The sequence below is a fragment of the Penaeus vannamei genome, chromosome 16 (genome assembly GCF_042767895.1).
Source record: "Penaeus vannamei isolate JL-2024 chromosome 16, ASM4276789v1, whole genome shotgun sequence".
In the NCBI taxonomy this organism is placed as follows: Eukaryota; Metazoa; Arthropoda; class Malacostraca; order Decapoda; family Penaeidae; genus Penaeus; species Penaeus vannamei.
In genome coordinates this window covers 30,038,315-30,065,814 of record NC_091564.1, presented here as the reverse complement: position 1 = coordinate 30,065,814, position 27,500 = coordinate 30,038,315, and the positions used below count along the sequence as shown (strand labels likewise).

The window sequence follows — 27,500 nt, the reverse complement described above, 5'->3', positions numbered from 1 at the left end:
TACTTGTAAACTATACTCTATGACAAACTGATAAAATGAAAATGAAATGCAATAAAAAATAGGGAGGTGAAAAAGTGATTTGCATAAATATTAAGCTATATAACAAGCTTCTTGAATAAATTAGAGTTTTCTTATTTGATTCAGATTCAAGTTTGAAGATGAAAGAGAAGTACCAATATGGGTGAGAAAAAGTAACAAACATAAGGACAATGAATTTGAAGGCATGATAGCACCATATGTCAGGTAAGTAGAATGGAGCAAAACATCTTTTTCCTTTTTTCTCTGAATTCTTTTGGCACCATTTCCTTGTTTGCTAACTATATATCAAGTACATAATTTTTTTTTATCCCTTATAACTTATCAATAAGTGCTGTAAATCAAATGAATAAAATAATATTATTATATTTTCCGATGTAATAGAAACTTAGAAAGGAGTGGGAAGTACTCCTGCCACACCCTAGATGAACTGTACAAATCGACAAGTGAAAAGCTTAATCTGGACCTGGTGCTTGAGTTGTTGCGTTCCATCAATCGTAAGGAGCCCGGAGCTGTGCTAGTGTTCCTGCCAGGTTGGGCAGATATTTCCAAGCTACATTCACTCATACAAGGCGACAGAAGTTTCTCTAGAAGTAAGTGGAGCAGATTTGCCTTAGGTGAAGGGTCATGATGTTGTGCTATTGATTTTTAATGTTCTTTTCTTCCTATAATGTTTTTGTACATTTTTATTTTCTTTTTGTAATGTTATTTGATCTTTGATTTTAGGTATAGAAATAGATGTAGTGACAAAAAAATCTTTTCTGTTTGCTGGGTGTTGTATTTTAATTACCATAAGGGACTAAGTCAGAAATTAGTGTGTAGGATATACAATCTGAAGGTGCACCATGTGAAAATTAACCCAGTGCTGATGGGTAAATGTTGCTTTCACTTTAGTAGTGTTTTGTTAAGTGTTTCTGTACATAAATGGCTCTGCCTGTGCTTAACCACAAAGGAGTCAATTTACCCAGTGCCGATGGGTTAAAATGTTTGGCAAGTGGGCGTAATTACGGGTTTGTTGGTGCGCATCGGCAGTTTCCCCTGTTTGCGCCCGGCTCAATTGGTAGTTTGCGAGCAACATTTGGCACCTAAAAGCTTTTATTTTTTTATGATTTATAAAACTATTATAATTTTGAAGGTTTACCTTCATTATAGGTGCCATTGCCGAAAATCTTTACCATGTAAATGAAGCCGGTACTATCGGAGAAAAACTTTGGTCCACAACAGCCATGGCATGTTCATACATGTCACCCGTCGGCTATAGGTTAATAAATCTTGTGACCTCCCCTTTTCTGGAAATAGCAGGAAAATGCTTTTAACTAATGCTATCAATATTGACACTGTTATTTTTATTATAAACATTACAATTACTATATTGGTATTGACAGTATTGGTACTGACAGTGTAAACAGGTGAAACAGGTAGTTCTAGTAATTGGCTCATTGGTGACTTAATTCTTGTGGAGCCATCTATATGTAAATACAATTACTAAATTAAACACACAATGGGCATGGCATGTACGCACATGCCATCCCCAGCAGCATGTGGTTGATATAGAGAAGAATTGCAGTAGGCATCTATTAGATTAATTAAACAAACTATAATTACTCATATGTGAATTTGTTTTCAATCCCTAGAAAGGCCTTATTTTCTGTTACATTTAATTATTTTTAAACCTAGAGTCTAGATTAGTTATACAAGCCATAAATACTGGTATGTGAATTTGTTTCCAATTCTGCAAATACCTTATTATGCATTACCTTGAATAATTTTTGAGCCATGTGTTGTGAAAACAAACTCATTTTTGCAGGTAGCCACTTGGTTATCCCTCTCCACTCTCTCATGCCCTCTGTCAACCAGCGGGAAGTGTTCAATAGACCACCTCCAGGTAGAGTAAATGAGACTGCTCGGCATGTTTGAATTGTATTTAATCGTTTTGAAGTAAATTTGAGAAGATATGATTGTTTGCTTTTGAGATTATGTAAATTGATGTTTTTAAGGTATCAAACTTTATGGTGCTTGCAGGTGTACGCAAGATTGTTTTAGCTACAAACATAGCTGAAACTAGTATAACCATAGACGATATTGTGTATGTAATAAATGCTGGACGTATCAAGATGAAAAATTATGATAAAGAAGCTAACTTGGTGACACTGCTGCCTGAGTGGGTCACTCTTGCTAATGCCAGGCAAAGACGAGGCAGAGCTGGTCGGTAAGTCTTTTCCTCATGAGAGTAAACTTATTATACAAAAAACTTAGAATTGATAATGATGATATGAAAGATAATGATAATAATGACAATGAAAATTATAAGAAATAGATAATGATGCTTGTTATTTTTATGATTTGATATTATCATCATCATTATCATTATTGTTATTATTGCTATTGTTGATGTTATTATTATTGTTATCATGATTGTCATTGTCATCATATTGATGTTTCTAGTTAAATTTGATAATGATAGATGGAATGGTAATAATATATGAACATGATAACTGAAATTATAGATGATTGATAATAACAACATAGGTATTTGATGATAATACCATTGATAATATTTTTGCAAGAATAATGACTTGATATATATAGATATTAATATTTCCTTTTAGTGTGCAAGAGGGTGTCTGTTACCACCTCTATTCAAGAGCTCGAGAACAGTTGTTGGATGACTATCCTCTGCCAGAAATTCAGCGTACACGGCTTGAGGAAATCATTCTGCATGTGAAGATCCTGCGCTTAGGGTCTGCAAAACCATTTTTGGCAAAGCTCATGATGCCACCTGATCCAAATGTAGTTGACAAATCTTTGGAGGTGAGATTACATGGCAGTTCTTTTCTCTGTCTCTCGTGTTGTTCCTTCTCTCTTTCTGATTTTTGACATCAGTTATTGGATATATTAGTATTTGCACTCACAATACTTATATTTTTCACTCTGGTTTCAGATGCTTCAAGCTATTAATGCCCTGGATGAGAGTGAGAATTTGACTCCATTAGGTTTCCACTTGGCACGCTTACCTGTGGACCCTTTGACTGGCCGAATGCTACTCATGGCAGCGATATTCTCCTGTGTGGGCCCCATATTGACTATTGCCTCAGCTCTCTCATTTAAAGATCCTTTCTCAGTTCCCTTGGTAATAGTTGTTTTTGATGAATGTATTCTCTTTGCCATTATACCTGATGTTATATATACACACACACAAACGCACCCACACGCACACGCACGTGCACGAGCACACATACACACTCACACACTCACACACTCACACTCTCACAGACACGCTCACGCACACGCACATGCACATGCACAAAATGCACAAACTCAAAAACGCAAAAGCGCACAAACACAAAAGCACACAAATGCAAAAATGCACAAACACAAAAATGTACAAACACAAAAACACACACATACACAAACAAACAAATACAGACATGTATATGAATGTCCATGGATGGTATTATATACATATTTATCTTTGTATACATCCCTCTCTTCTCTTAGGGAAAAGAACGTATTGTAGATGAGATAAAAAAGAAAATGAGTCGCGGCACAAAGAGTGATCATTTGATGCTAGTTAATGTCTATGATGGATGGGAAGATGCATGGCGCCACAGAGAAGCAAGGGAGTATTGCTGGGACAACTTCTTATCCAGTGCTGTGCTTGAACAACTGAGGTAAAATTAGCAATTTTTGAGTAGTTTTGTGTTCTTCCAAAATGTGCATAGTTGTTTCTCTTCTTGAAATATTCTTGCTGGCCTTTGAACATGACAAAATGCTAGCATGGTAAAGAAATGTTTATTTTATACCCTGACAATTACCATGATATACCTTAATGTTAATTTAATCCAGGATATTAGATTGACATTGTACTAAATAAAACTACTGCAACATATGGCTGCATTTACTTAGGACCTGAGATGCTGAAACCCAAATATAGCTTTAATTTGTGCAAATTTGATTTGATTCCTATATGTTTTTATTATGTAAGAGTAACAGGTTTCATTTGCCTTCAGGAACATGAGGCGACAATTTATGGGTCTCCTTTATGAGCACAAATTTGTAAATTCTAAGGATCCGCAAGCAGGTATGTCTGAGGAAGCTTCTAAAATTATTTGTTGAAGTGATGTTTAGAAATGGAAATCAATTTGTGAGTTTGTTTTTTATTGTATTTATTTATTATTATTACTTTTTTTTGTATGGGTTTAGTGGTATAGTCCTAATAATGAGAAATAAGAAGTGTTATTTGTAACATATGTGGAAAAAGATATGAATGAAAATTAATCTGATACTGCCAGAGATGGCATGTACATGCCATTGCCCACAATGAATTTAATTGTATTTATGCATAGATGGCTACACAGGTGCTTAGTCACCCATTAGTTTGACCTATCTCACCTGTTTACCCTTTTCCTTGGTATTTGGAAATATTTTATTTGATTTTATATTGCTGTTAGTATTTTTAATAATACTAACAATTTTAATGCCAATAGTAATAATAGCATTGCTATTAATAAAAAAAATCAAGGAAGGAAAATCATGTGAGGGTACCTAGACTACTAATTGACTCCTTGGTGGAGCTATCTATGTGTTGATACATTTTATAAAACAAGACTATAGTAAACATCACATTTTCCTGGAGGCCCAAGACTGATATCTTCATTTGAAGATATCAAATCTGGCATAACTACATCTTCATCAGAAATACATTTATTTATGTGGAATTTATAGCAGAAACCAGTCAGTTACATCTTTTGTACTGTAAAGATGTTAATTCTCATTCATACCATTTTTCTTCATAGAAAAACATGTTGTCAGTTGATTTTATGATAAATTTGTAATATATATTTTTTAGCAAACTGCCATTATTTTAGGAATGAGGAAATAGAGATCTTTATGGTATTTTCCTAATAGAGCATTTTACCTAATGGAAACCTTGTGATCATCAACAGCTGAAGCTAATCGGAACTCTGACAATATTGCCCTTGTTCGTGCCATCATCACGAGTGGCCTATATCCAAACGTTGCACGTGTTCTTCCTCAAAGAGGACGCCCCAACCCACACAAACCCCGTAGCATCCGCACACAGTATGAGCGCAGGGTATCATTACACCCCAAGTCCGTAAATGAGAAGGAGAGGGAATATGAATCTCCTTGGCTCATGTACCGAGAAAAGATCAAGTCTTCCAAGGTGAGTCTGGGTGTATTTTGAGGAAAATTATTTGATAAATTTATCATTATATATTGTATCAGTATGAGTTTGCTTGTACATGTTTGTGTGTGTATGTTGATACTGTCCAGAGAGGCTTTCATCTGGCTGAAATTTCATTCTAGGTAGTTGCTTATTCATGCTAAATTAATCTCTATGAATATTATATCCCAACTCAGTTCCCTTTCTGGGATTAAATATGTGAAACTGAAAACTGTTGGCCTTCTGTGTGTCCATTGTGTCCTAATGATAGTACAGGTTCTTAATGATTATGTGAATGTTTTCTTGCTCGTATATGTAATTGAGTAAGCATGTATATGTAATATGTATATACTGACATTTTATTTTATGATTTGGAAATATATTATCTTACATTTTCTCAGATACATTGAAAACCATTATCCAATTTTATTCAGACAAGATGCACTAAAAAGTATTTTGTACTTTCTTTTGATAATTAACACTAATGTGTTTGATAAAATATGAACATTGAACAAGAGAGCGACAGTCTTCAAATTTCAAATAAGAGTTTTTTCAAATACCAGATTCTTCATCACTAGATCAAGCCAACAGACCAGATGGATAGCCCAATTTGAAAATGATTTTTGTTTGGAAGTGGTTGTGTACAGTGGAACATTCTTTTTTTATTTCTTTTTAAAGACCATTGTACCCTAATAATTAAATGAAACTAGAAGATCAGAAGCTTACTGTTCCAAGGTATTGAAGAGCAGACTATTGGTGTGTATTGTGGAGATGCTTCATTGCTTTCTTACGTAGGTGGCACTCTCCCATATGTATGGCATTTAGGCCAGCCCACACAAACACTCAGGTACAGTGTCACGACTGCTTGCCTAGACATTTTTTTTAACATTTTTGCCATTTTCAAAGGTCTGCATTTGTCATTGATATGATATATCAAGATGGTAATAGACTCTTTTCCTTGTCTAGATGCCATGTCACTTTTCTATGTAGACTACAGCTGTGCAGTAACAATAGCTATAAGTAACAGTTTGTTATTTGTGTCATTTTATAAATATTTTTGTAATATTCAATCCCTATTCCTGGAATAGGATCCTGAGAATGGAAATATTGTCCTCCCAGGAGCTGGCACTCTTGCTGCCTTGGTGCACTTATAGTACATTCCAAACTTGTTTTTGAGTAGATATAATGTTGGATCCCCTATCTAAATGCCCAATTAGTCTAATTTTCTACTAAGAGCTTTATGCACTAATGGCCAGTCATGTCTGTCACCTCAGCCTTAAACCAAAATTTTCATGACAGTGCATTCCAATTACCCTGGTCTCCAGCCAATTTTTTCCATGATTTCATATTCCCATCAAATGACCCACAGCCAATTTTTTCCCAACATGGTAGTCACATTATCTGGATTGATGTAGATGATATGCATGAGAATAATGTACATTTTTCAATGGCAGGATTTACAAGATGTGATGTGAAACCATCAATATTTTGCCTTTCATTGCCTAATTATTTATTCTGTCCCATACCATCTAGAATAGATATTTTTGACAGTAAAAAGTATATACTCATTGTATATTTTCAGGTCTACATACATGACAGTTCAATGGTTCCCAACTACCCATTACTGTTTTTTGGCCGGAAGTTGAACTATGTTGATGGCGTTATCAATGTTGATGACTTTGTTAGGGTTCGCTGCTCACGACATGTTGCACATTTAGTACAGGTTAGTGGCTGTACATTTCAAAAGGCTATAATAATGTTAGAGGTTCAGTGTTCTGCGCTAGCCTCACACTGCATTTTATTTTTTAATATGTTGATTAGGGCATCCACTTAATCAAAGTCCTTTTAAAGAACTGCCTTGACCTATTATAAGTTAATAATAATTTGGACATTCTTTTTACTATGTATATGACAAATCTGACTTTTCATATTTTATGTGTACAGTACATATGTTTTTCTTTTACTGTTTACAGAGTTTAAGAACTCAGCTGGATGAACTTCTAGAATATAAAATTAGCCATCCTGGTGTTACCCGATGGAATAAATCAAGCAAAGAGGGAGCACTTCTGCACACCATTGTAGATCTCATCTCTAGCGAGAAGATTTCCTCCTCACAGGACAACTATGACTATTATGATGATGGGGATGATTAGCGAGTCATCCTATAAGAAGTGAAAAGCGAATGAAATTCATTTGCCTATGTCTCTTGGATTAAATAGTCAGTTTGGAATGCAGAATTATTTATTCTGTGTGTGTGTGCGTGCGTGTGTGCGTGTGTGTATGTATGTATGTATGTATGTGTGTATGTGGTGTATGTGGGGGGGGGGTCACGTGCGCACATGTGCATATGCATACCCATGCACATCCCCCCCCTCTTATGCCTATACATTACCTAGTGCAGTCTCCAGTTCTTATGATTAATTGTGGAAGATTGAAGTTCTGTTTCTGAAAATGGTGCATTAAGGTTCTAGAATATGAAGTGAATATGAAAAAGTTGATCGATGTGGTTTGTCCAATACTTCAGGCTGCAGTGTTCTGAATTTTTTTTTATGTAATTGTTGTATTAGGCTTGTTACTTAAGGTTATAACTTTATTCGTTAATGATTCAAATCTTATGCTAAACAAACTGTATGTTAAAATTTGCTTTATGTTTCTTACATACTATTTAACACAAAAGTAGAGTTGAAAGGAATTAAACATATATAGTGCTTCACCATCCTAGTATAATGAAAGTTACATTTTTTTCACATAGTAAATCAAACAATGTCTTATAGTCTTCAGTTCATTGTAGAAGGCCTATTTTCACTTTCATGATTTTAGGAATTAAAGGTATGACATGATCTGAGGTTGCAAGGCAGATTTTGAGTCTTAGTTTTGGAAAGAAAATGCATTCACTTATTTTCAAATATTTTTTGTATCCATATATTTATGTGTACATCAACCAAACTGCATGCATTAAATCTTATTCACCCAGGAATTTCTCTTTCTATATATATAGTAATTTAAGCTGGACATCAATAAAAAATTAAAACTGATGTTCAACCTTTAGAGTTTGCAGTTACCCTTTTGATCCAAATCATTGGTGTAAAGGGATCACATTTTTTTTATTTTTCATTAAGCTTGAAATAAACAGAGCATTATCTTCTGAAAAAAAAGAATAAGCTCAGTTTGAGCTATACCAAACATGGGAAAAGATAATGAAGTTGAGTTGTGTATTTATAACAAAAGAGAATAGGGGACTGGATAAAATTGTGTATAAATTAATGTCTGGGGTTAAGATTTTCATTCTGCAAAGTCATATCAATAGACAGTTGTTTTGACACACTAACTAATTATTTCTCTATCAAGAGATCTGATGTGGTATTTCTCTATCAAGAGATTTGATGTGGAAGGCATGTGTTTCTGAAGTAGGCTTAGTCTGTGTGATAGGAGACCTAGCAAACTGATATATTAGTGGCACGGCAAGAACAGGGAAAGAATCGTAAAATGGACACACAAAGATTGTGTGGGAGGAATTGATAATGTGATCCATGATATGTCTTGGCCCCATTACATGTGTTTGTGGTTAGTTGAAGTGCTGGAAGTTGCTATGCTAACTAAATTACTGCAAATATCAGAAACAGGATGGCATGGATAGACTGTTATACAAGTTTAGAGCAAATGAAATAACTCTTAACTCAATCTTCTTTCATGTTGGGTATTCAAAACTGAAGTTTTGGATTTTCATATAAATAGAATATAACCATCACATTACTTTAAAATTAACAATAATTTCACTAGTTTTTCACCATAACATTAACTCGTGTTTACCTTGAAAACCATTCGTATTTACTGATATGATTACCTTAAGGTGACTGTCTGTTTTTTTCTGATTTTTCAACTTTTCTTGCCAATTTTGCACCCTTTTATTTAGACCTTAGCAAGATCTTTAAGGTAAAATTTTTTTTTCAAAATTGACTAGTAAAAAAATTGAGTTTCAAAAACTAGATAGTTTCCAGAAAAAAATTACACAGGCATTCTGATGCAATTTTTGAACAGAATCATCCTAAATCTAGTGTTTGGCTGAAACACTTTTTTTGATTTTGTGAAAATTTGACATAACTGACTTTTCAAAAAAAAAAGTCCTTTTTTATGTATGTTATTTTTATAAGAAGCACAGGGAAAAAATGCAAAAACAAAATGAGACAAACAAACACTAGATTTATCATTCACCTACTAAATGAACCATACAATGTTTATTTTGGTCAGAAATTGTGTGGTACAGCTTTTGAAAACTACAAAGGTACCGTTTTGAAATATTGAAAGTTTTTGTTCTTCGTGTATTTTCATAAATATTTTGGTAGTAACAAAATTAAATAGAAGAATAATCTCCCTATAAGATAATCCTTTATCATTTGCATTCTGAAGTCTTGCGGAAATTCCTAGTAAGCAGTAGTATCTCACCAAGTACCATATACTATAGTAGGGTCACACCTATTTGGGGTTTCTTGACATACATTGACCATTTATGAAAACTTCCCTAAAATCTGCCCCCCCCCAAAAAAAAAACAAAAAAAACAACAACAACAAAAAACACAGGCATTCTGAATTTTTGAACAGAACCTTTTGTCTAGTTTTTGGTAGAAATTTTTTAAACACCATAAAAAGTTTTTTTTCTTCTATACAGGTCACTTTTACATGAGGCACATGAAAAAAAATTACAAAAACTATGTGGAATAAGCAGTAGATGTATGATCTAGCTACAAAATGAGCAATAATACATTTATTTCGGACTAAAATTGCGTGTGCTGCACATAAAAATGTAATATATGGAAATATGATTTTTTTCCTCTTCATATTTTTTTAGTTTTGTTAACAAATGCCACGTGCACCTGTTTTTGAGGTAAGGGTCCCAAGCCTTGTGACTCTACGGGATGAAACACCTTTTACACCAACACTCCTGTGAAATACAGATGTACAAATAATACAGGGTGGTGTAAAACTATATATATAAGATACTCAAGTACATACAGATCATTTGATGTATTCTATGATCTTATGTTTATGTATATTGTTACCTCCATTTGTGTCTGTTTGTTGATTGTATATATGTTCTTCGTTTAGTTGTTTAGGATAATTTAAAAAGTTATGAGCAGATTTTCATGAGATTTTCACTTGAGGTCCGTCATAACCTAACTTTGACACCATTACATTTTGGTGGGGATCTAGATCACGATCTCCAAAAGTTATGAACAGATTTTAATTAAATTTTTACCTGAGGTGTGTCTTGGCCTAACTTATATTCCATTGAATTTTTGGTGGTAATCTGGCTCATTTGGGAAACCTAACCCCATTTTTTTTTGGTGGGGGGGAGGGTGAGGGTTGCATGTTCAAAACATTTTGCTCAAGAATGAAACTGATGAAAGATTATCTAAACATATAGAAAAGAAAATACTCCATATGAACGGCATATCATTCTTATTATTTGTATACCAAAGTTCTTTGTTATTGTTTTTTTCAAAACCTAAGATTTTTTAGGTTATTAAAAAAATGAAGGTTGGTCTCATATGTGAAATGTTTAAATTTCATTTTTTTTTTTTTTCTAATTATATCTAATTGTTATGTCACAATTGCTGATTTTCTAAGGTAAGATTGAAAAATCATATTTTGGTGGACATTGAAATTGGTTGCTACCACCTTAGCATTAGCAGGTGGGCCAGGGAAGATTTGGAGACTCTGAAATTCGTTGAAAATGCATGTAACTTAATTTTGGCACGACGAGCAATTTTTGCTGAAAAATTACCATAGGATCTGTTGAAAAGTAATTCAGGTATCACACAACACAAAGCTCTTTTTACATTGTGTAGGTGCTTTGATCCTTACTAGAGTCAAGGTAAGACCACAGTGATTTTCATTGTATAAATCTAATTTTAAAGCTTAATATGAAAATGGTAACTGTAGGTGAAGAGAACTGACTGCTAAATGTTTGTTTGTTTGTTTGTTTATTTTATATATATATATATATATATATATATATATATATATATATATATATATATATATATATATATATATATATATATATATATAACAATAACAAAATCACTGCTTTGTGGTGAACTATGAATCCCTAAACAATTTATGCTGAGGCATATGCTGGTCCAATCACTGGGATTTTTGGGCATGATAAATAATATCTTTATCAAGGACATGGTTCATCTGCCAATCTGGGTAGATCTCCAATACGGTCATTTAACCATTGGAACTTTATTCCTTAATAAAACCCAGAATGTTCATCAAATTGTAAGAGTCTGATAAAAAGTACATTGACATTATGCAACTGAAACTATAACCTCAACATACCTGAAGATAATAGGAAAATATAAAAAGAGAAAATAGCATGATTTGAATAAATACAAAATAAAAGGACATATTTGATTTGAAGTTTCATTAGAATAATATACAAAATCGAATATATTGTGAAACTGTACATCACAATTACCATTAACGTTGAATCTGTGGGGATAATGAGTAACATCTAGCATATTTTGGAATGGTTAAAGTTTCTTGTAATTTCTATTCCAATCACATTACTACAGAGTACAAGAGGTATGAGTATGTTCCCAAGTAAAATTATACAAGTTTTTACCGATTGGATCCTGGTGCTACTCAAACACTAAAATTCAGCCATTAGCCCATTTGAACACTTTTGTGGGGTATCGATATTCCTTGGCTCCCCTTTATATTAAATTTCTAAATTTATGAATTTGAAATTTCTGCCCCATCAATATCTAAGATCATTAGAGATGTATTCAAGATATAGCAAAGGGGTGAGGCTTGAGGGCAAAGTCCCAAAGATTTTTTTGTTCATAATGTGATATCTGTGGATTCCCAGAATCATTAATGGTAAAAAAAAAAAAAAAAAAGGGCCCAGACATCAAAGGTTATACCACACTATTATAAAGTATTGTGGCAAAAATGGGTGAGAGTGAGTTAATGATCAGAACAAATTATGTTAGACGTCAAAGATTGTAGAGTGCTGTAAGTTGGTATGGTAGTAAAAAGGGTAGAGAGGGGAGAGCAAACAGGGTACAATGGCTATTCAGAATGGATTTTATTTATTGAAAATTTTCTGCTGTGTCAACATCTACAGTCATTAGTGTCATAAAAAATCAGTGATAGGGTGAGGCTTGGGGACAAATCCAGCATGAAAATATGATCAAATATTGTAGCATAAAGGGTAACAACGAGTTAAAGATCATGACAAAACATGTTAGATGCCAAAGGTTGTAGAGCGCTATAGGTTAGTAGGTGGACAGAAGAAGGGAATGAATGGTTACTGGTTAAAACCAAAATAAATGTGCTAGACATCTAAGGTCATATAGCGCTATATGAGGGCACAGTAAAGGGTAGTGAATGGTGGTAGTTGCCATGCGTCAACTATCTAGAGTAATATTGAAAGGGTAAAGGAGTTGATGAGTTAATGGGTTATGGTGGGTTTAGGTAAGGGAATTAGATCAAATGAAGGATATGTGTGCGTCTGAGAAAGAAGAATTGGAATTGGAATAGGAGGATGTGTAAAAAAGTCTCTTGGAGGCATATAATGGATGGATTATAAGAACAAAAGATGTAACGAAGATCAGGTATGTGAAAACAGGAACTGTGAATATTCCAAAGAAGGAGAGCTATGAATGATAACAGTTACAGTGAGTGTTGGAGAATTGGAAAGGGAAGGATTTAGAGTAGTAAAAGAATTTGACTGGGAAGGGTAGGAAGTAGAAGTGGAGGTGGGGAAGTAGGTATAGGGGAGAGTGTAGAGAACAACATTACTGGAGTAGGAGTATAAGAGAAAACTCATTGATGTGCTTCCTGTCTGGCTTCACACAGAGTGAGACCAAGTTTGTATCTGAGAGTTGCCACCTCAGACTCAAACTTGTAGGTGGGGCAGCCACTATAAAATACTTTATGGGGGCTGCTTCATTTAGCACATGTGTGAGAGTGTAGAACAGTTTGATTGGTTATGACCAGGTTGGGCACATAGGGGGTATCGGTGTGTGGAACAGTGTTTGCCAGGATGTCCTAAATGCCAACAGTTTTAACACTGACAGGGAAGAGGTTGATACGGTCGGACAGGGAGGGATTCTCCACCAATTTAGATATTAAAGGTAAGGTCATGTGTACGGAAAATAATTTTGGCAATGTTGGTGGGGGTCTTGTACTGATATCACATCATGGTCCATGAGGCAGGCGACTAAGTCTTCTTCACAATCTGACCAATCTTCGGTATCAACAAGGCAGTTTGCTGGGGAGATAGACACAGTTCCGGTACAAGTATTAAGGGTTGGATGAGGTTCTGCAGGAATGGGTTGCTAGAGAGATCAGTTAGTTTTGATATTACTATAGCTTGGGTTTCAGATGTAACTAACGAGACAGGAATGATCAGGTTGGGAATGGAAAGGGACTTTGCCTACTTGTTTTTGGAGACAGTAAGGACCTGTAGGGGGGATCACAAAAAATCAGTTCCATTTGGGTGGGCTAAAGAGAGTATTTAAAATATTTGTAGAGCTGGGGATGGTAGAAGGACGGGGATGTGTGGAAGAGGGAGTATTGTTGTGGGGGTAGAATTATGGAGAGGTGGAGAATAATGTACTAGTAGGCATTGAGGGGTGGGTAGTAGTTGCAGTGTTCATAGTAGTGGTGAAAGGAGAGCCTTGGGTTGGGAAACCAGGAGAGTTGGAATTGGTAGGGGTATTTGATGAAGGGACAAGCCTCATTGCCCCTAATAAGGGTATTACATCTTCATTACTGGCCATGGGAAGCCTTGACTATGTTGGGGAAAGAAACGGTACACCTCTCAGGGTCCCTTTGGAGGGTAAGGGCTAGACAACAAAAACAGGGGAATAGCATGCCCATGGCTCCCTCAGGCTGTTCAGAACTGGCACAATGTCAGCCTATCATCCATTCAGCACGGCTCTTACAGCTTAGGAAGTGGATAGTAGAAGGGGTTGGAGAAGGGACAGAAATGAAAGAGCAGGTGGGAGAAAAGACCATGCAAAATTAGTTGAGTAGATCTGATGCCCAAGGTAGGGGAGATCCCTAGCATTGGGTCCCAGTCCCTGTCTCCTAAGCCCTCCACGACAACGACAGGCAAGGGATTGGGGGGGGGGGGAGAGAAGGGGATGAAGAAAGGGAAAAGGAATGGAGAATCATTAATTAATTAATTAATGTTTGAAAATAAATGTGCTAGACATCAAAAGTCATGTAGCACTATGGTAAAGTATTGCTTCGGAAAGGGCAAAGGAGAATTAAAGATTACGATAAAATGTGTTATATATCAAAGGTTTAAGAATGTTATAAGGATAGCAGGGTAGTGAAAAGAAGGAATAGGGAAGCAAGTGAATTAGAGCAGAAATTAGTATAAAGGGTAGGGTAGGGTGATTGAGTGAATTACAGTGTATCTGTCACTAGGGAAGGTATAGGAAAAATGTTCAAGGAAGAATAGAGACAATTGTTGAAGAGTAAGAGAAGAATCCCAGGAGAGGGGAGGGTGTTAGATATAAAAGATTAGAGGGTGTTGTTGGAGAGTATGGTAATGAAAAGGGAAAGGAGGGAAGTAAATGAAGAATAGTGATTAAAGAGGAGAATGTTGGGGATGAGGAAGAGGTATTTTCTAGGGGTTGAGTAATAACCTGGGTCGATGTTTCAGAATGATTAGAGTTGTTCATAAGCGTCAAAGAGGGGGTATTGGCATCAGTGGTCGGAGCCGTGGTAAAAGGAGGGGCAGGGATCAGAAAACCATCAAAATCAAATTCAGATAAGCTATTTGATGATGGGGCAAGCCTTAATGCCGCTGTTAAGGGTAAAGAATCTTTATTACTGGCCATGATGAGCCTGAATGAGCTAGGGGAAAAGAAACCGTCTACCTCAGGGTCCCCATAAGGGGTAAGGGCTTTAACCAAGGGAATACCATGCCCATGGCTCCTGGATGCCGTTCGTGACTGGCAAAAGCCAGCCTTTCATCCTTTCATCACGGCTCTCACACCTTAGGAATGGGATAGAAGAGAATAAAGAAGATACAGAAGAGGAAAGAGAAGAAAGGACCAAGCAAAATTAGTTGAGGCAAGGGCTGAGGCCCAAGGTAGGGGTAATCCTTTACATTAGGTCTCAGTCCCCGTCTCCTAACGAACTAGGTTTTGGGAGGGGAATGGAGAAGAAAAGAGTTAATGACAGAGTTCAAAGGTAGGGGTGATCCTTTACATTAGACCTCAATCTGTCTTCTAACTCCTATCTCATGATGATGAGCAAGCATTTATACTATATAAAACTGTAATCATATCCATTGAACAGACTCCACATTATCCCCCCTATGCAGTCCATAATTGTGTGCAATAGCAAGTAACATTGTGCTACATATTTATGAGTTCAATTATCAGTAGCATACCTTGTGTTGCTGGTCATGACTGCCAGGAATAGGATCCTGGAAATAGTATCCTTCCTAGATCAGGCGCTCAATCAGCCATAGTTCATGGTTGGAACGTTCCACTCTCATTTACTAGTGGAAAGAAAAGTCCCTTCCTAAATGCCCACAAACTCTTTTCACAAAGAGCTTTGTGTATCCATGATGAGTAATTTGTTACCCCAGCCCTCTGCTGAATTTTTCATTACTGCATATTCCAATCACCTGGCTCTCTGCCAATTTTTTTCATGTGAAGATCACATCACCCAGATCCATTGGGTTAAGGAACTTGAACTTTTATGATATAAATATCAAACAGTAGTTTGATGGTGGGAGGGAGATATAGATAGACAAAACAAAGTGGTTGAAAAAAGGTTAGTGCCCATGAATAGATAATGTCAACTTTATATTATAATATACACCCCTCACAAGAATTTTAACCATTTAATACCATTATTATTTTTAACATCAGGATTAACAAACTATTAGGTTAAGAAAAACATTTAATGTGAACAGCACATTGTGTATGTGATATAGTAGTTTACATTCTGAGGTCCACTATCATTCTGCAAATCATTCTAAACTCACAGATTAAAAAGCTGATACAATATTCTACTTGAGGCAAAGATTTCTGAAATGAAAGAAGAAGAAAAAAAAAAAAAAAAAAAAAAAAAAAAACTAGTACAAGTTCCCTTTAGCCAGATCTTGGACCAGTAAAAATATTTGGATGAACTGACTGTTAAAAAATAGGTATAATAAATATTACATCTATTTTGTATCTTCATTCTTACTATACAAGCAAAATATTCATTAACCACTACAGATCATTTCAATGTATGAGAACAATGTATTTCCTTGCACTTGAAGACACTTATCTGATCCTCTGCCTCCCTGTGAACTTGAGCAAGTCACTGATTCCGAACTTGTTGCTTGCACACTGAAGCCTAATGGTGTGTCATTGCAATTATTACAGAATGTTTAAAAATATCTTAAAAGTTCTCTCTGTCATCCAGCTTTCCTCACTTTTTTCCAATTTCTATAAACCTTTTGCACCTCCATCATCTTGTTTTACACTTGTATGTGCACTGAAGATATATGTTCATACCTTTTCTCACTTTAGAAAATGTACCTTGTACCTTACTCCATTTCCATACTATGAAAATAATAAATGATCAATGTACTACACACACACAGCTTTGACCTTTTTATATATTCAGGACAATGGAAGGATAACACTAAATTTCTAACCACTTCACAATGTATATTCCAAGTTCATTTCAAGATCACAACTGTACAAGGCAGACTCAAAGTGCCTAATCCTTGACAAGGAGATAAAAGCCTGAACTTCATGAATGTGTCAATGGAATATATGAGAAATATGTACATAAATAAATGGTGTTTACCCCTCTTTATCTACATAAAATGTGCAAAACATCAAAGATGAACATAAAAAAGGGAAAAAGTAACCATCATAGAAAAGTTAAGCAACAATTTTGAAGAGAACTGAAATGAGTAAGAAAATTAAGAAAAAAAAAATCATCACCTTATTCTACACAGCTGGTACAATAATACACTAAGTTTTTTTCCTGTCATGATTTAATTTTAGATATTTGAAGTGATACATTTTCACTGTACAGTAAACAAAATATTATATCCTGGACTTTGCTTTCATAATATACAATTCTAAGTATTCATAAATGTTTCAGTTAAGCATTTTAAAATGCTTGCTCAAACCCTGTGAACACTTGAATCTCAAGCTTCTAAAACTGCTTTTCATTTGAAATGAAGAGTGTCAGAAAACCACTTTTTGCCATTACTTCTACAACTTGGTTTCTGATCTAGATTGTATGTTCTGAACACTTCACTTCCAAAGGCCTTTCCATGGAAAGAAGAAAAATAAAGGGATAAAAATGAAAATAAAATACAGAATATAGCTCATAATAGAGATCTAACTGGTCTGACACTGTAGATGTTGCTGCCTTGGCCCGTGGTCGTCGTCATCATCATCATGCATCATATTGTGACGTCGGCTTCGTTGTGACCTATCAATTTCAGCTAGCTCGCATTCTTCACAATCATCTGGAATCATTACTTCAGGCCTGAAATGCAAGACAAGATTTCATCTTTTTTATTTGTATTTTTTTTAAATCATAATATATGGCCTAAAACCCCCTCCATCTCCAAATCTTCAATAAAAAAAGTAATATGTTGATGCTTACTATTTTGTGACTATACCAAAAGCCACAGAAATAACTATTCAATTAAGAAATCTTACCTTGCAGGCAATATTTTTTCCAACTTAGCAATACGATCTGATGAAATATGAGGTGGGAAGTCCACCAAGAATTGAATGAGTAAACGTCCTTTTTCGAATGGATTCTTGTATTGAGGCATGCCCTCACCAAGGACACTCTTCACTTCAGCATTCTTTATTACTTCACCTGTAAAGAAGGATCATGATTAAGTCAATGATTAAGGGTCATGATTAATTTACAACAGATAAATAAATAATATGGCACATGTACATGTATTTATGACCTAAAATTCTGAACATCATTCACTCCTGTACTTTTCATCATCAATATTGTCCTAGAAATTACTGTTCTCTTATTAACATATACAAGTTACACTCAATAAAGCAACTGAACACAAATTACCTGGGATTGCACTAATAACAATGGTTCTGTCATCTAAGGTCTTGATAGGCTTCTGGAATCCACATAATGCTTCTACAAGAGAAATGTGCATCTGCATTGTGAGATCACTGTTCACACGTCTGAAAAAGAAAAAAGTAGGCAACATTAACCCACTAGCCTGGAATCTGCACTGGCCACAGCCTGCGATGGAATTGGAGCAGAAGCTCCGATTCAGCATCACACCAGCGGGATGCCCAGCAATGTTTATTTTCTGGGTATCTCAAATGTGGGACACCTGTTGTAAATGGGTTAAGCAGCTGGAAATCCATTTTGGGGGCTAAGTAATGGGAACAAGATCTTGGCAGCAAAACTGTTTTGGAAAAGAAAGAATTCTCTACATAGTATTTTATGGGTTCTTCTTGTTCGACTAGAATATCATATTCTATGTCCTCCAGCAACACATTACTGTTTAGAAAAGTGCTACATATCACAAGAAGCTTGCATTAAGATGACAAATTAAATCCGTTTGACACTGCTTGGTGTGGAAAATGCTTGTTTATGCCATTGGGGATATAAAGTGCCAAAAAATAGGCATAATCAAAAATCGAGCAGCAATAGCATAAGCAATGCTGATGAAACAAACATCATTATTGCAAAAAGAAATCTGATAGCAAAGGAAATTTTTGAGTTCTCTCTCTAAAGCTAGGGTCACACTAGTTTTCTGTCCTGGGATCCCTAGATAGCCATGCCGAAGTCTGGCAAGCTACAGCTTTTGAGTTGTCAGCTGATCTGACTTCGGGGAGGCTGTGTATGGATTCCAGGAGAGAAAACTAGTGTGACCCTAGTTTTATTCTTTCTGGTTGTAAGTCATTTGACCTATCATCAAGACACGACATGCCAAAAGTGCCAAAAAGTACCACTCCACAAGCAAGTAAATAGTAATAGTAATAGCAATAAATATCTGATAAGGAAACCATCATCTACATAATATCATACCTATAAAGCATTTCATAGGTAGACCACTAGAGCATGAATGTAGACTGTCATTTGTGAAAATGGTAGAGTTAAATGATGACAGGATTTTTTTTTTTTTTTTTTTTAAACAGAAATGCCTCAAACTTGAGTGTTTTATAGTAAGGTGTCTAAAGTATCAAGAAAACTAATCAGTAATATCACTGTTAACATTATCCCATTAACAACGGTATATTTTGGAGGCAAAAATAAAAGATTTCGGGCGACTACATAATTGGTGGGCGGGGCTGCACTGGACTCTGCCCGCCCGCCAGCTGCAACCCACTGCTGCGCCGGAGCGCGAGCCCCGATACAGCGTCACACTGGTGGGACGCCCGGCAATATTTATTTTTTTTGGTGTCTCATATGTAGGACACCTGTCGTTAGTGGGTTAAAATAAAATTATTTTTGTACTGAAAGTCACAGCAGACTCACAGCAAAAAAAGAAAAACAAATTTGGTTAATATGTGTGAGGGTTAAGCAGAATAATTTACCCTTTTAATATTACAGTTCCTGTGTTGAAGCTAGATCTTTCATCATACTAATTTCTAATTCATACATATTCCATTAAAGAAATGCATTACATTTTTATTCAACTTACTTGAAAGTTGCATGCTCCTTCTCATCCAGAACGATGATGATGTCACCAGGTTCTAAGCCAGGTTCCTGATCACCCTCGCCAGAAAATACAACTTTCTGACCATCTTCCATGCCTTTGTCTACATGAACCTCTAGGATTTTGCGGTCTTTAACAACCTATTGGAGAGGGGATATGTGCATACATATAAATGTTTTGTCAAGCTATCCTCTTCAGCTGATGTTCTCACTTTTCTAAAATTTCACACATGCTTCAGATTAATCTAGTATTGTGAACGTTTGTCTTCAATCCCTTTCTATCTCTTATTTCCCTATTGTTGCAAGAATTATTTTCGATCAATTAAGTTCTCACAGAACTCAGATTAAGAACACATACTTTCCGGCCTTCACAGGTTTTGCATCTGTCTTTAGGATTAATGCGTTCTCCCTGACCACGGCACTCGCCACACATACTCTGCACTTGTGACACCATGCCGGGGCCTAATTGTTGAATCCGGACCTAAGGGAAAAAAATTGAATGTTTACAGTAATAAAATATAGTTCCTTATCTATTTACTAAATCATTAGTAACAATAGAAATGACGAAGATGACAAAACTCTGTACCTGCATTCCTGTTCCGCGGCAAGAAGGGCACTTCTCTGGGGGCTTCTTACCACCCTGCCCCTCACACTTGCTGCAGATAACGTGCTTCTGCAGTGCTAGCTTTCTGACTGCACCATTGTACAACTCCTCCAGTGAAACACTCATTTGATGGATGACATCCTTAACCCTGAAATGGGAAAATATTGTGAGGAGACTGAAGAGAACACTTAAGTGTATGGATGCACAGTCCCTAAAAATAAAATGAATTATAAAATTTAACTGCAGATTTTAAATTCTCGGTACAGATAAAGAAATTATTGCAAAGCTACACTTTCAGCCACAATGATATCAAAAGTAAGAAATTGATCCATTACCGCCGGTATATTTTGAAGCCGAAAATATAAGATTTTGGGTGGTTACAAAATTGGCGCGCGGGGCTGGCCCAGACTCTGCCTGCGCGCCAGCTGTGGCCCGCTGCCGTGTCGGAGCGCGAGCCCCGATACAGCATCACAATGGTGGGACACCCGGCAATGTTTATTTTTTCGGGTGTCTCATATGTGGGACACCCGTTGTTACTGGGTTAAATATACCAAGTCTAGATATCCACCCCAATACAATTTTTGGGAAAACTAATTGCAAAATCTTATATACTTAAGAGAATTAAACTTTACTAATAGGACAACATGACCATTGCATCTTAAAATAAATTTGCTTGCCATGACAACATGGGAAAATATGACTATGGAACGTGATGACGTTAACTTGCAGTTGTGGGCATTTTGGCTGAAGGCCGCAGTACCAGGAAAGACTCGCCTTGAGTGCACATATCTCTTGGAGGGTAATTAGGCATGTAGGAAGGGATATTTGCATTAATTTCATCAGTAAACAAGTTTGGACTGTACTGCCCGTGAGGGAGGATGTTATTTTCATGCTCAGCCGCGCACTAGTCACAGTGGCTAACCTAAAAAGCATAATGCCCATATTTTGCACCATATGATGACAAGGAAACATCCAGATCCAATGGGTAAATGTTATCAAACTTACTTCTTTTCTCTGCTTCGTCTTGAACCACCCCCAAAGAACATCTCAAAGATATCCATTGGTGATGTGAAGCCACCGCCTCCAGTGCCGCCTTCCTTGAGGGCCTGTTCTCCACCTTGGTCATAAATTGCACGTTTTTCCTCATTGCTCAGTACCTCATAAGCTTGTGAAATCAGTTTGAACTGTTGGCAAAAAAGAGAATTTTATTTATCAATTTTTTTAATTACCACATTTATGATAGAGTTCTCAAGTATCAACCTAAGTCGAGATTTAAGAATACAATAGTAATGAAAGAAATTGTTTAATAACATTTTCAATTGTTGAAGAGAAACAATGGAATTAAACTTAGTGCTAAACATTTATGAAAACTCTGGTGACCCTGTAGAAACTAAAAACATTTAGACAAACTTTTCATTGAAATTGCAAGCTAATGAAATGCCACACACTAGCCAGCAATGAGAAAGATGGAAAAGTAGTAATGAGTATCAGTAATCTGACCTTTTCTCCTTCATTTGGATTCTTATCAGGATGATACTTCAGTGCAAGTTTTCTGTACGCCTTCTTAAGTTCTTCAGTTGTTGCTGTGGGCTTCACCCCTAGAATATCGTAATAACCAGTCTCCTTTACCATCTTGGTCTCTGAAACAAAAATAAAGAATCATGTAATCTCCCTTCTGGGGCTCACTTGTTACCAAAAACTGTTGTATGGACTATCTCTTACATGGTCTTGAACCCAATCACCCTGGGCAAAAAAGTTTGGCAAGTGGACATGATTGCAGGATTATTGGTCTGCATTAAGAGTTTCCCTGTTTGCGCCTGGCTTGTTCAGGAGTTTGTGAGCGACATTCTGCACCTAAAAGCTTTCATCTTGCTTTAACTTTTAATTATATGACAATAATTTGAAGGTTTATTTTCACTGTAGGTGCTAATGCCTAAAAGCTTTACCACAGAAATGAAGCTGCTAATATCAGAAAAACATGCTTCCTCCGATGAGCCAACGGTGCAGGAATGGTTGTGATACGATGCCACCTGCTACTCTGTCCCCAACAGCCATGGCATGTATGTTCATGCCACTCGGTGGCAAGGGGTTAACTCGTGCAATTCACTGAAGGGAGGGAAGGCGAGAGGAGGGACAGAAGGAGAGGAAGAGGAAATGAGGAAAGGAGAGAGTGAGGGAGAAAGAGAAACAACACAAATACAGCCGCTGTGGACTCATATGTACTGGGATGTGACACAAATATCCGCTACATATTGCTGATCAGAGAAAGTCCAAAGCACCCTCACAGTAAAGTTCTTAATGTCATGTTTTCTATAAGTTACCAAAAGAGGGGAGAGGAGGAGAGATGGAAGGAGAGGGGAGAGGAGGAGAGATGGAAGAAGGAGAGAGGGGAGAGGAGGACAGATGGAAGGAGGAGGAGAGAGGGGAGAGGAGGAGGAGAGAGGGGAGAGGAGGAGGAGAGAGAGGAGAGGAGGAGGAGGAGAGAGGGGAGAGGAGGAGGAGAGAGGGGAGAGGAGGAGGAGAAGAGATGGAAGGAGGAGGAGAGAGGGGAGAGGAGGAGGAGGAGAGAGGGGAGAGGAAGAGGAGGAGGGATGGAAGGAGGAGGAGAGATGGAAGGAGGAGGAGAGATGGAAGGAGGAGGAGAGATGGATGGAGGAGGATAGATGGAAGGAGGAGGAGAGAGGGGAGAGGAGGAGGAGGAGAGATGGAAGGAGGAGGAGAGAGGGGAGAGGAGGAGGAGGAGAGATGGAAGGAGGAGGAGAGAGGGGAGAGGAGGAGGAGGAGAGATGGAAGGAGGAGGAGAGAGGGGAGAGGAGGAGGAGGAGAGATGGAAGGAGGAGGAGGAGAGATGGAAGGAGGAGGAGAGAGGGGAGAGGAGGAGGAGGAGAGATGGAAGGAGGAGGAGAGAGGGGAGAGGAGGAGAGATGGAAGGAGAGATGGAAGGAGGAGGAGAGATGGAAGGAGGAGGAGAGATGGAAGGAGGAGGAGAGATGGAAGGAGGAGGAGAGATGGAAGGAGGAGGAGAGATGGAAGGAGGAGGAGAGATGGATGGAGGAGGATAGATGGAAGGAGGAGGAGAGATAGAAGGAGGAGGAGAGATGGAAGGAGGAGAGAGGGGAGAGGAGGAGAGAGGGAGAGGAGGAGAGATGGAAGGAGGAGGAGAGAGGGGAGAGGAGGAGAGAGGGGAGAAGGAGGAGAGAGGGGAGAAGGAAGGAGGAGAGAGGGAGAGGAGGAGAGAGGGGAGAGGAGGAGAGAGGGGAGAGGAGGGGAGGGGGGAGAGAGGAGAGGGGAGAGAGGGGAGAGGAGGAGAGGAGGAGAGGAAAGGGGAGAGGAGGAGAGAGGGGAGAGAGAGGAGGAGAGATGGAAGGAGGAGGAGAGAGGGGAGAGGAGGAGAGATGGAAGAAGGAGGAGAGAGGGGAGAGGAGGAGAGATGGAAGAAGGAGGAGAGATGGAAGAAGGAGGAGAGAGGGGAGAGGAGGAGAGATGGAAGGAGGAGAGAGGGGAGAGGAGGAGAGATGGAAGGAGGAGAGAGGGGAGAGGAGGAGAGATGGAAGAAGGGGGAGTGAGGAGAGAGAAGGAGAGATGGAAGAAGGGGGAGTGAGGGGAGAGGAGGAGAGAGGAAGTGAGGAAAGGAGAGAGGAGAGAGGGGAGAGAAAAGGAGAGAGGAGAGAGGGGAGAGAAAAGGAGAGAGGAGAGAGGGGAGAGGAAAGGAGAGAGGAAAGGAGAGAAGAGAGAGGGGAGAGGAAAGGAGAGAGGAGAGAGGGGAGAGGAAAGGAGAGAGGAGAGAGGGGAGAGGAAAGGAGAGAGGAGAGAGGGGAGAGAAAAGGAGAGAGGGAGAGGAAAGGAGAGAGGAGAGAGGAGAGAGGGGAGAGGAAAGGAGAGAGGAGAGAGGGGAGAGGAAAGGAGAGAGGAGAGAGGGGAGAGGAAAGGAGAGAGGAGAGAGGGGAGAGGAAAGGAGAGAGGAGAGAGGGGAGAGGAAAGGAGAGAGGAGAGAGGGGAGAGGAAAGGAGAGAGGAGAGAGGGGAGAGGAAAGGAGAGAGGAGAGAGGGGAGAGGAAAGGAGAGAGGAGAGAGGGGAGAGGAAAGGAGAGAGGAGAGAGGGGAGAGGAAAGGAGAGAGGAGAGAGGGGAGAGGAAAGGAGAGAGGAGAGAGGGGAGAGGAAAGGAGAGAGGAGAGAGGCGGAGAGGAAAGGAGAGAGGGGAAAGGAAAAGAGAGAGGAGAGAGGGGAGAGGAAAGGAGAGAGGAGAGAGGGGAGAGGAAAGGAGAGAGGAGAGAGGGGAGAGGAAAGGAGAGAGGAGAGAGGGGAGAGGAAAGGAGAGAGGAGAGAGGGGAGAGGAAAGGAGAGAGGAGAGAGGGGAGAGGAAAGGAGAGAGGAGAGAAGGGAGGGAAGAAAGGAGAGAGGAGAAAAGGGAGGGAAGAAAGGAGAGAGGAGAGAAGGGAGGGAAGAAAGGAGAGAGGAGAGAAGGGAGAGGAAAGGAGAGAGGAGAGAGGAGGAGAGGAAAGGAGAGAGGAGAGAAGGGGGAGGAAAGGAGAGAGGAAGGAGAGAGGAAGGGGGAGAGGAAAGGAGAGAGGAGAGAGGGGAGAGGAAAGAGGAAAGGAGAGAGGAGAGAGGAGAGAGGAAAGGAGAGGAAAGGAGAGAGGAGAGAGGGGAGAGAAAGGAGAGAGGGGAGAGAAAGGAGAGAGGGGAGAGAAAGGAGAGAGGGGAGAGAAAAGTGGGAGGAGAGAGGAGAGAGAAAAGAGGGAGGAGAGGAGGGGGGAGAGAAAAGAGGGAGGAGAGAGGGGAGAGAAAAGTGTGAGGAGAGAGGGGAGAGAAAAGAGGGAGGAGAGAGGGGAGAGGAAAGGAGAGAGGAGAGAGTGGAGAGGAAAGGAGAGAGGAGAGAGGGGAGAGGAAAGGAGAGAGGAGAGAGGGGAGAGGAAAAGAGAGAGGAGAGAGGGGAGAGGACAGGAGAGAGGAGAGAGGCGGAGAGGAAAGGAGAGAGGGGAAAGGAAAAGAGAGAGGAGAGAGGAAAGGAGAGAGGAGAGAGGGGAGAGGATAGGAGAGAGGAGAGATGAGAAAGGAGAGAGGAGAGAGGAGAGAGGGGAGAGGGGAGAGGAAAGGAGAGAGTGTGGGAGAAAGAGAAACAACACAAGTACAGCTGCTGCGGCTTGATATGTACTGGGAAATGACACAAATATCTGCTGCATATTGCTCCTTAGAGACAAAGTCCAAAGCACCCTCAGAGTAAAGCTTTAAATGTCACATTTTCTATAAGTTAGCACAAAGTGCTAGTAAAGAGGGGGGGGGTGTACAGGGTACAGAACATAGGAAAGGTTTGGTTGGGATTTTTGGGTTTGTATGATACCCTGGTTGTGGGACTGTCTCTTGAGGGTGCTTCAATCGGTTACAATTTCTACAAATATTTTCATTTACATCATTTGTAATAGAAAACAAGAGATTCATGCATATTACAATGGCAAAACTTGAAACAAGGAACAAGGTAGAATGACTGAAATTTAAAAATTACCAAGACCAATTCAATAATTATTGGAATAATATGTCTGCCTAACAGATTGTGACAATACTAGTAGCATTGGATTTCTTTTCCATCTATAATGCAAATATTTAAGTTTTGTTGCAGGGAAACCCAACCCTAACTCCCCTCTTAGCAACAAGCTTGGTCCCAATAGCACGGGAGGGCATGAAATATTACCAGGGAAATTGTGGGGTAAAATATGAATAATATTCACAGAATCAGTCACTATATTGTCTGCGACCCCTGGATTGCTGCCCACCCACCCCCTCCCAGGAATACAAAGAATTCTCCAGGCATTCACATCAGGAGAGAGCATCGGTCAGACATGGTAAAAGCTCTCCTGCATGGCGGTCATACGCTCTTCCCTGTCATACAGGATTCTTTGTTTTCCCTATGGGGTTTGCATGAGGCACAGCCTCCGGTACTAGACAATATTATTCATATTATCCCTGCAATTTCCCTGATACCTTTCACGCCAAGAATGTGGGGGTTCAGGGGAGTTTTTGTGCAATAATTTCTAATATTTGTCAACTAGAGCGTAATAGGAATCAAACAATACCAAAATCACGATCCATTATGCGAAAATATCAGAAAACATTCCATAATAACTAACCCTCAAGGTATTTGCTACCGAGAGCGACACAGCTTTTAGAGACAGTGGGGTGGAAGCAATCCAGTACTCTTTTCTTTATTATCACTTAGTACAAACTTATAGAAAACTTGACATGAAGCATTCTGGCTGTGTGAGGTCGCAGCAGCTGTACCTATGAAGTTGTTGACTATTTCTTAAGATCCCTAAGATGGCAGTGTCCATTCCCCTTATCTTTGTGCACTGCTCTCTGTCACTTTAGCCACCCTCTAAAATATGGAAGGCATTAAAATAAGAAAAGAAATCCAGGCTGTTGTCCCTAGCTCTAGTGGCCATGCACAGTTTTCAGGTTATAAAGTGTTAATGCTGGAAGTAGGACTTGCACTAAGTACATTAATTGGCCACAGTCACTTAAGGGGGATCTCCTTGCACTTTGCAGTCATAAATTGATTAAACAAAGTACAGTGATACCAGTTTCCTGTTTCACTGCAACACAACCTCACAGCTAAACATCACTTGTATTCCCTTTGGTTATTTTATCCTCAAAACACATCCATTACATCTACCTTTTCAATGCTATTGCTGTACACTAATCTCACACAAAAGCATTCATGTGATAAACAAGCAATTATGCCTCTGTTAATATAATTTATCAAAGACCTTCAATTCTAGTAAACAATAAAATCAATCATAATAGCGGACAACAAAACTACACGCCAATAATTATGCAATCGTTTTCCAAGATAATGACAGATCTGAGATAAGACTTGATACAAAATTAGTTAATTAAAAGTCTAAAAATTCAAAATGCCATGAACTGTATGATTTCTAGGAAGGCTAATCATGAACAGCATGTTGGTTGCATGACTCGAATAAA

General features: G+C 38.4%; 2 protein-coding genes across 4 annotated transcripts in view; one reads left to right on the top strand and one right to left on the bottom strand.

The window, feature by feature from the left end:
- The window catches only part of LOC113805976 (ATP-dependent DNA/RNA helicase DHX36), a 23,480-nt gene extending 15,218 nt beyond the window's left edge, over positions 1–8,262 (top strand). For both annotated transcript variants that reach the window (XM_027357064.2, XM_070131371.1), the window contains exons 12-22: positions 145–243; positions 421–629; positions 1,844–1,921; positions 2,059–2,245; positions 2,646–2,847; positions 2,978–3,166; positions 3,535–3,707; positions 4,047–4,117; positions 4,983–5,221; positions 6,804–6,944; positions 7,195–8,262. In XM_027357064.2, the coding sequence (XP_027212865.2) occupies positions 145–243; positions 421–629; positions 1,844–1,921; positions 2,059–2,245; positions 2,646–2,847; positions 2,978–3,166; positions 3,535–3,707; positions 4,047–4,117; positions 4,983–5,221; positions 6,804–6,944; positions 7,195–7,374 (1,768 nt within the window). In that variant the 3' untranslated portion in view covers positions 7,375–8,262. The remainder of the gene's footprint in view (positions 1–144; positions 244–420; positions 630–1,843; positions 1,922–2,058; positions 2,246–2,645; positions 2,848–2,977; positions 3,167–3,534; positions 3,708–4,046; positions 4,118–4,982; positions 5,222–6,803; positions 6,945–7,194) is intronic.
- A 7,884-nt stretch (positions 8,263–16,146) lies between these two features.
- Positions 16,147–27,500, bottom strand: part of Droj2 (DnaJ heat shock protein family (Hsp40) member A4-like) — an 11,982-nt gene continuing 628 nt past the window's right edge. For both annotated transcript variants that reach the window (XM_027357065.2, XM_027357066.2), the window contains exons 2-9: positions 22,023–22,162; positions 21,528–21,706; positions 20,505–20,670; positions 20,277–20,399; positions 19,905–20,059; positions 18,314–18,432; positions 17,932–18,097; positions 16,147–17,755 (exon numbers count right to left, since the gene is read on the bottom strand). In XM_027357065.2, the coding sequence (XP_027212866.1) occupies positions 17,605–17,755; positions 17,932–18,097; positions 18,314–18,432; positions 19,905–20,059; positions 20,277–20,399; positions 20,505–20,670; positions 21,528–21,706; positions 22,023–22,154 (1,191 nt within the window). In that variant the 5' untranslated portion in view covers positions 22,155–22,162 and the 3' untranslated portion in view covers positions 16,147–17,604. The remainder of the gene's footprint in view (positions 17,756–17,931; positions 18,098–18,313; positions 18,433–19,904; positions 20,060–20,276; positions 20,400–20,504; positions 20,671–21,527; positions 21,707–22,022; positions 22,163–27,500) is intronic.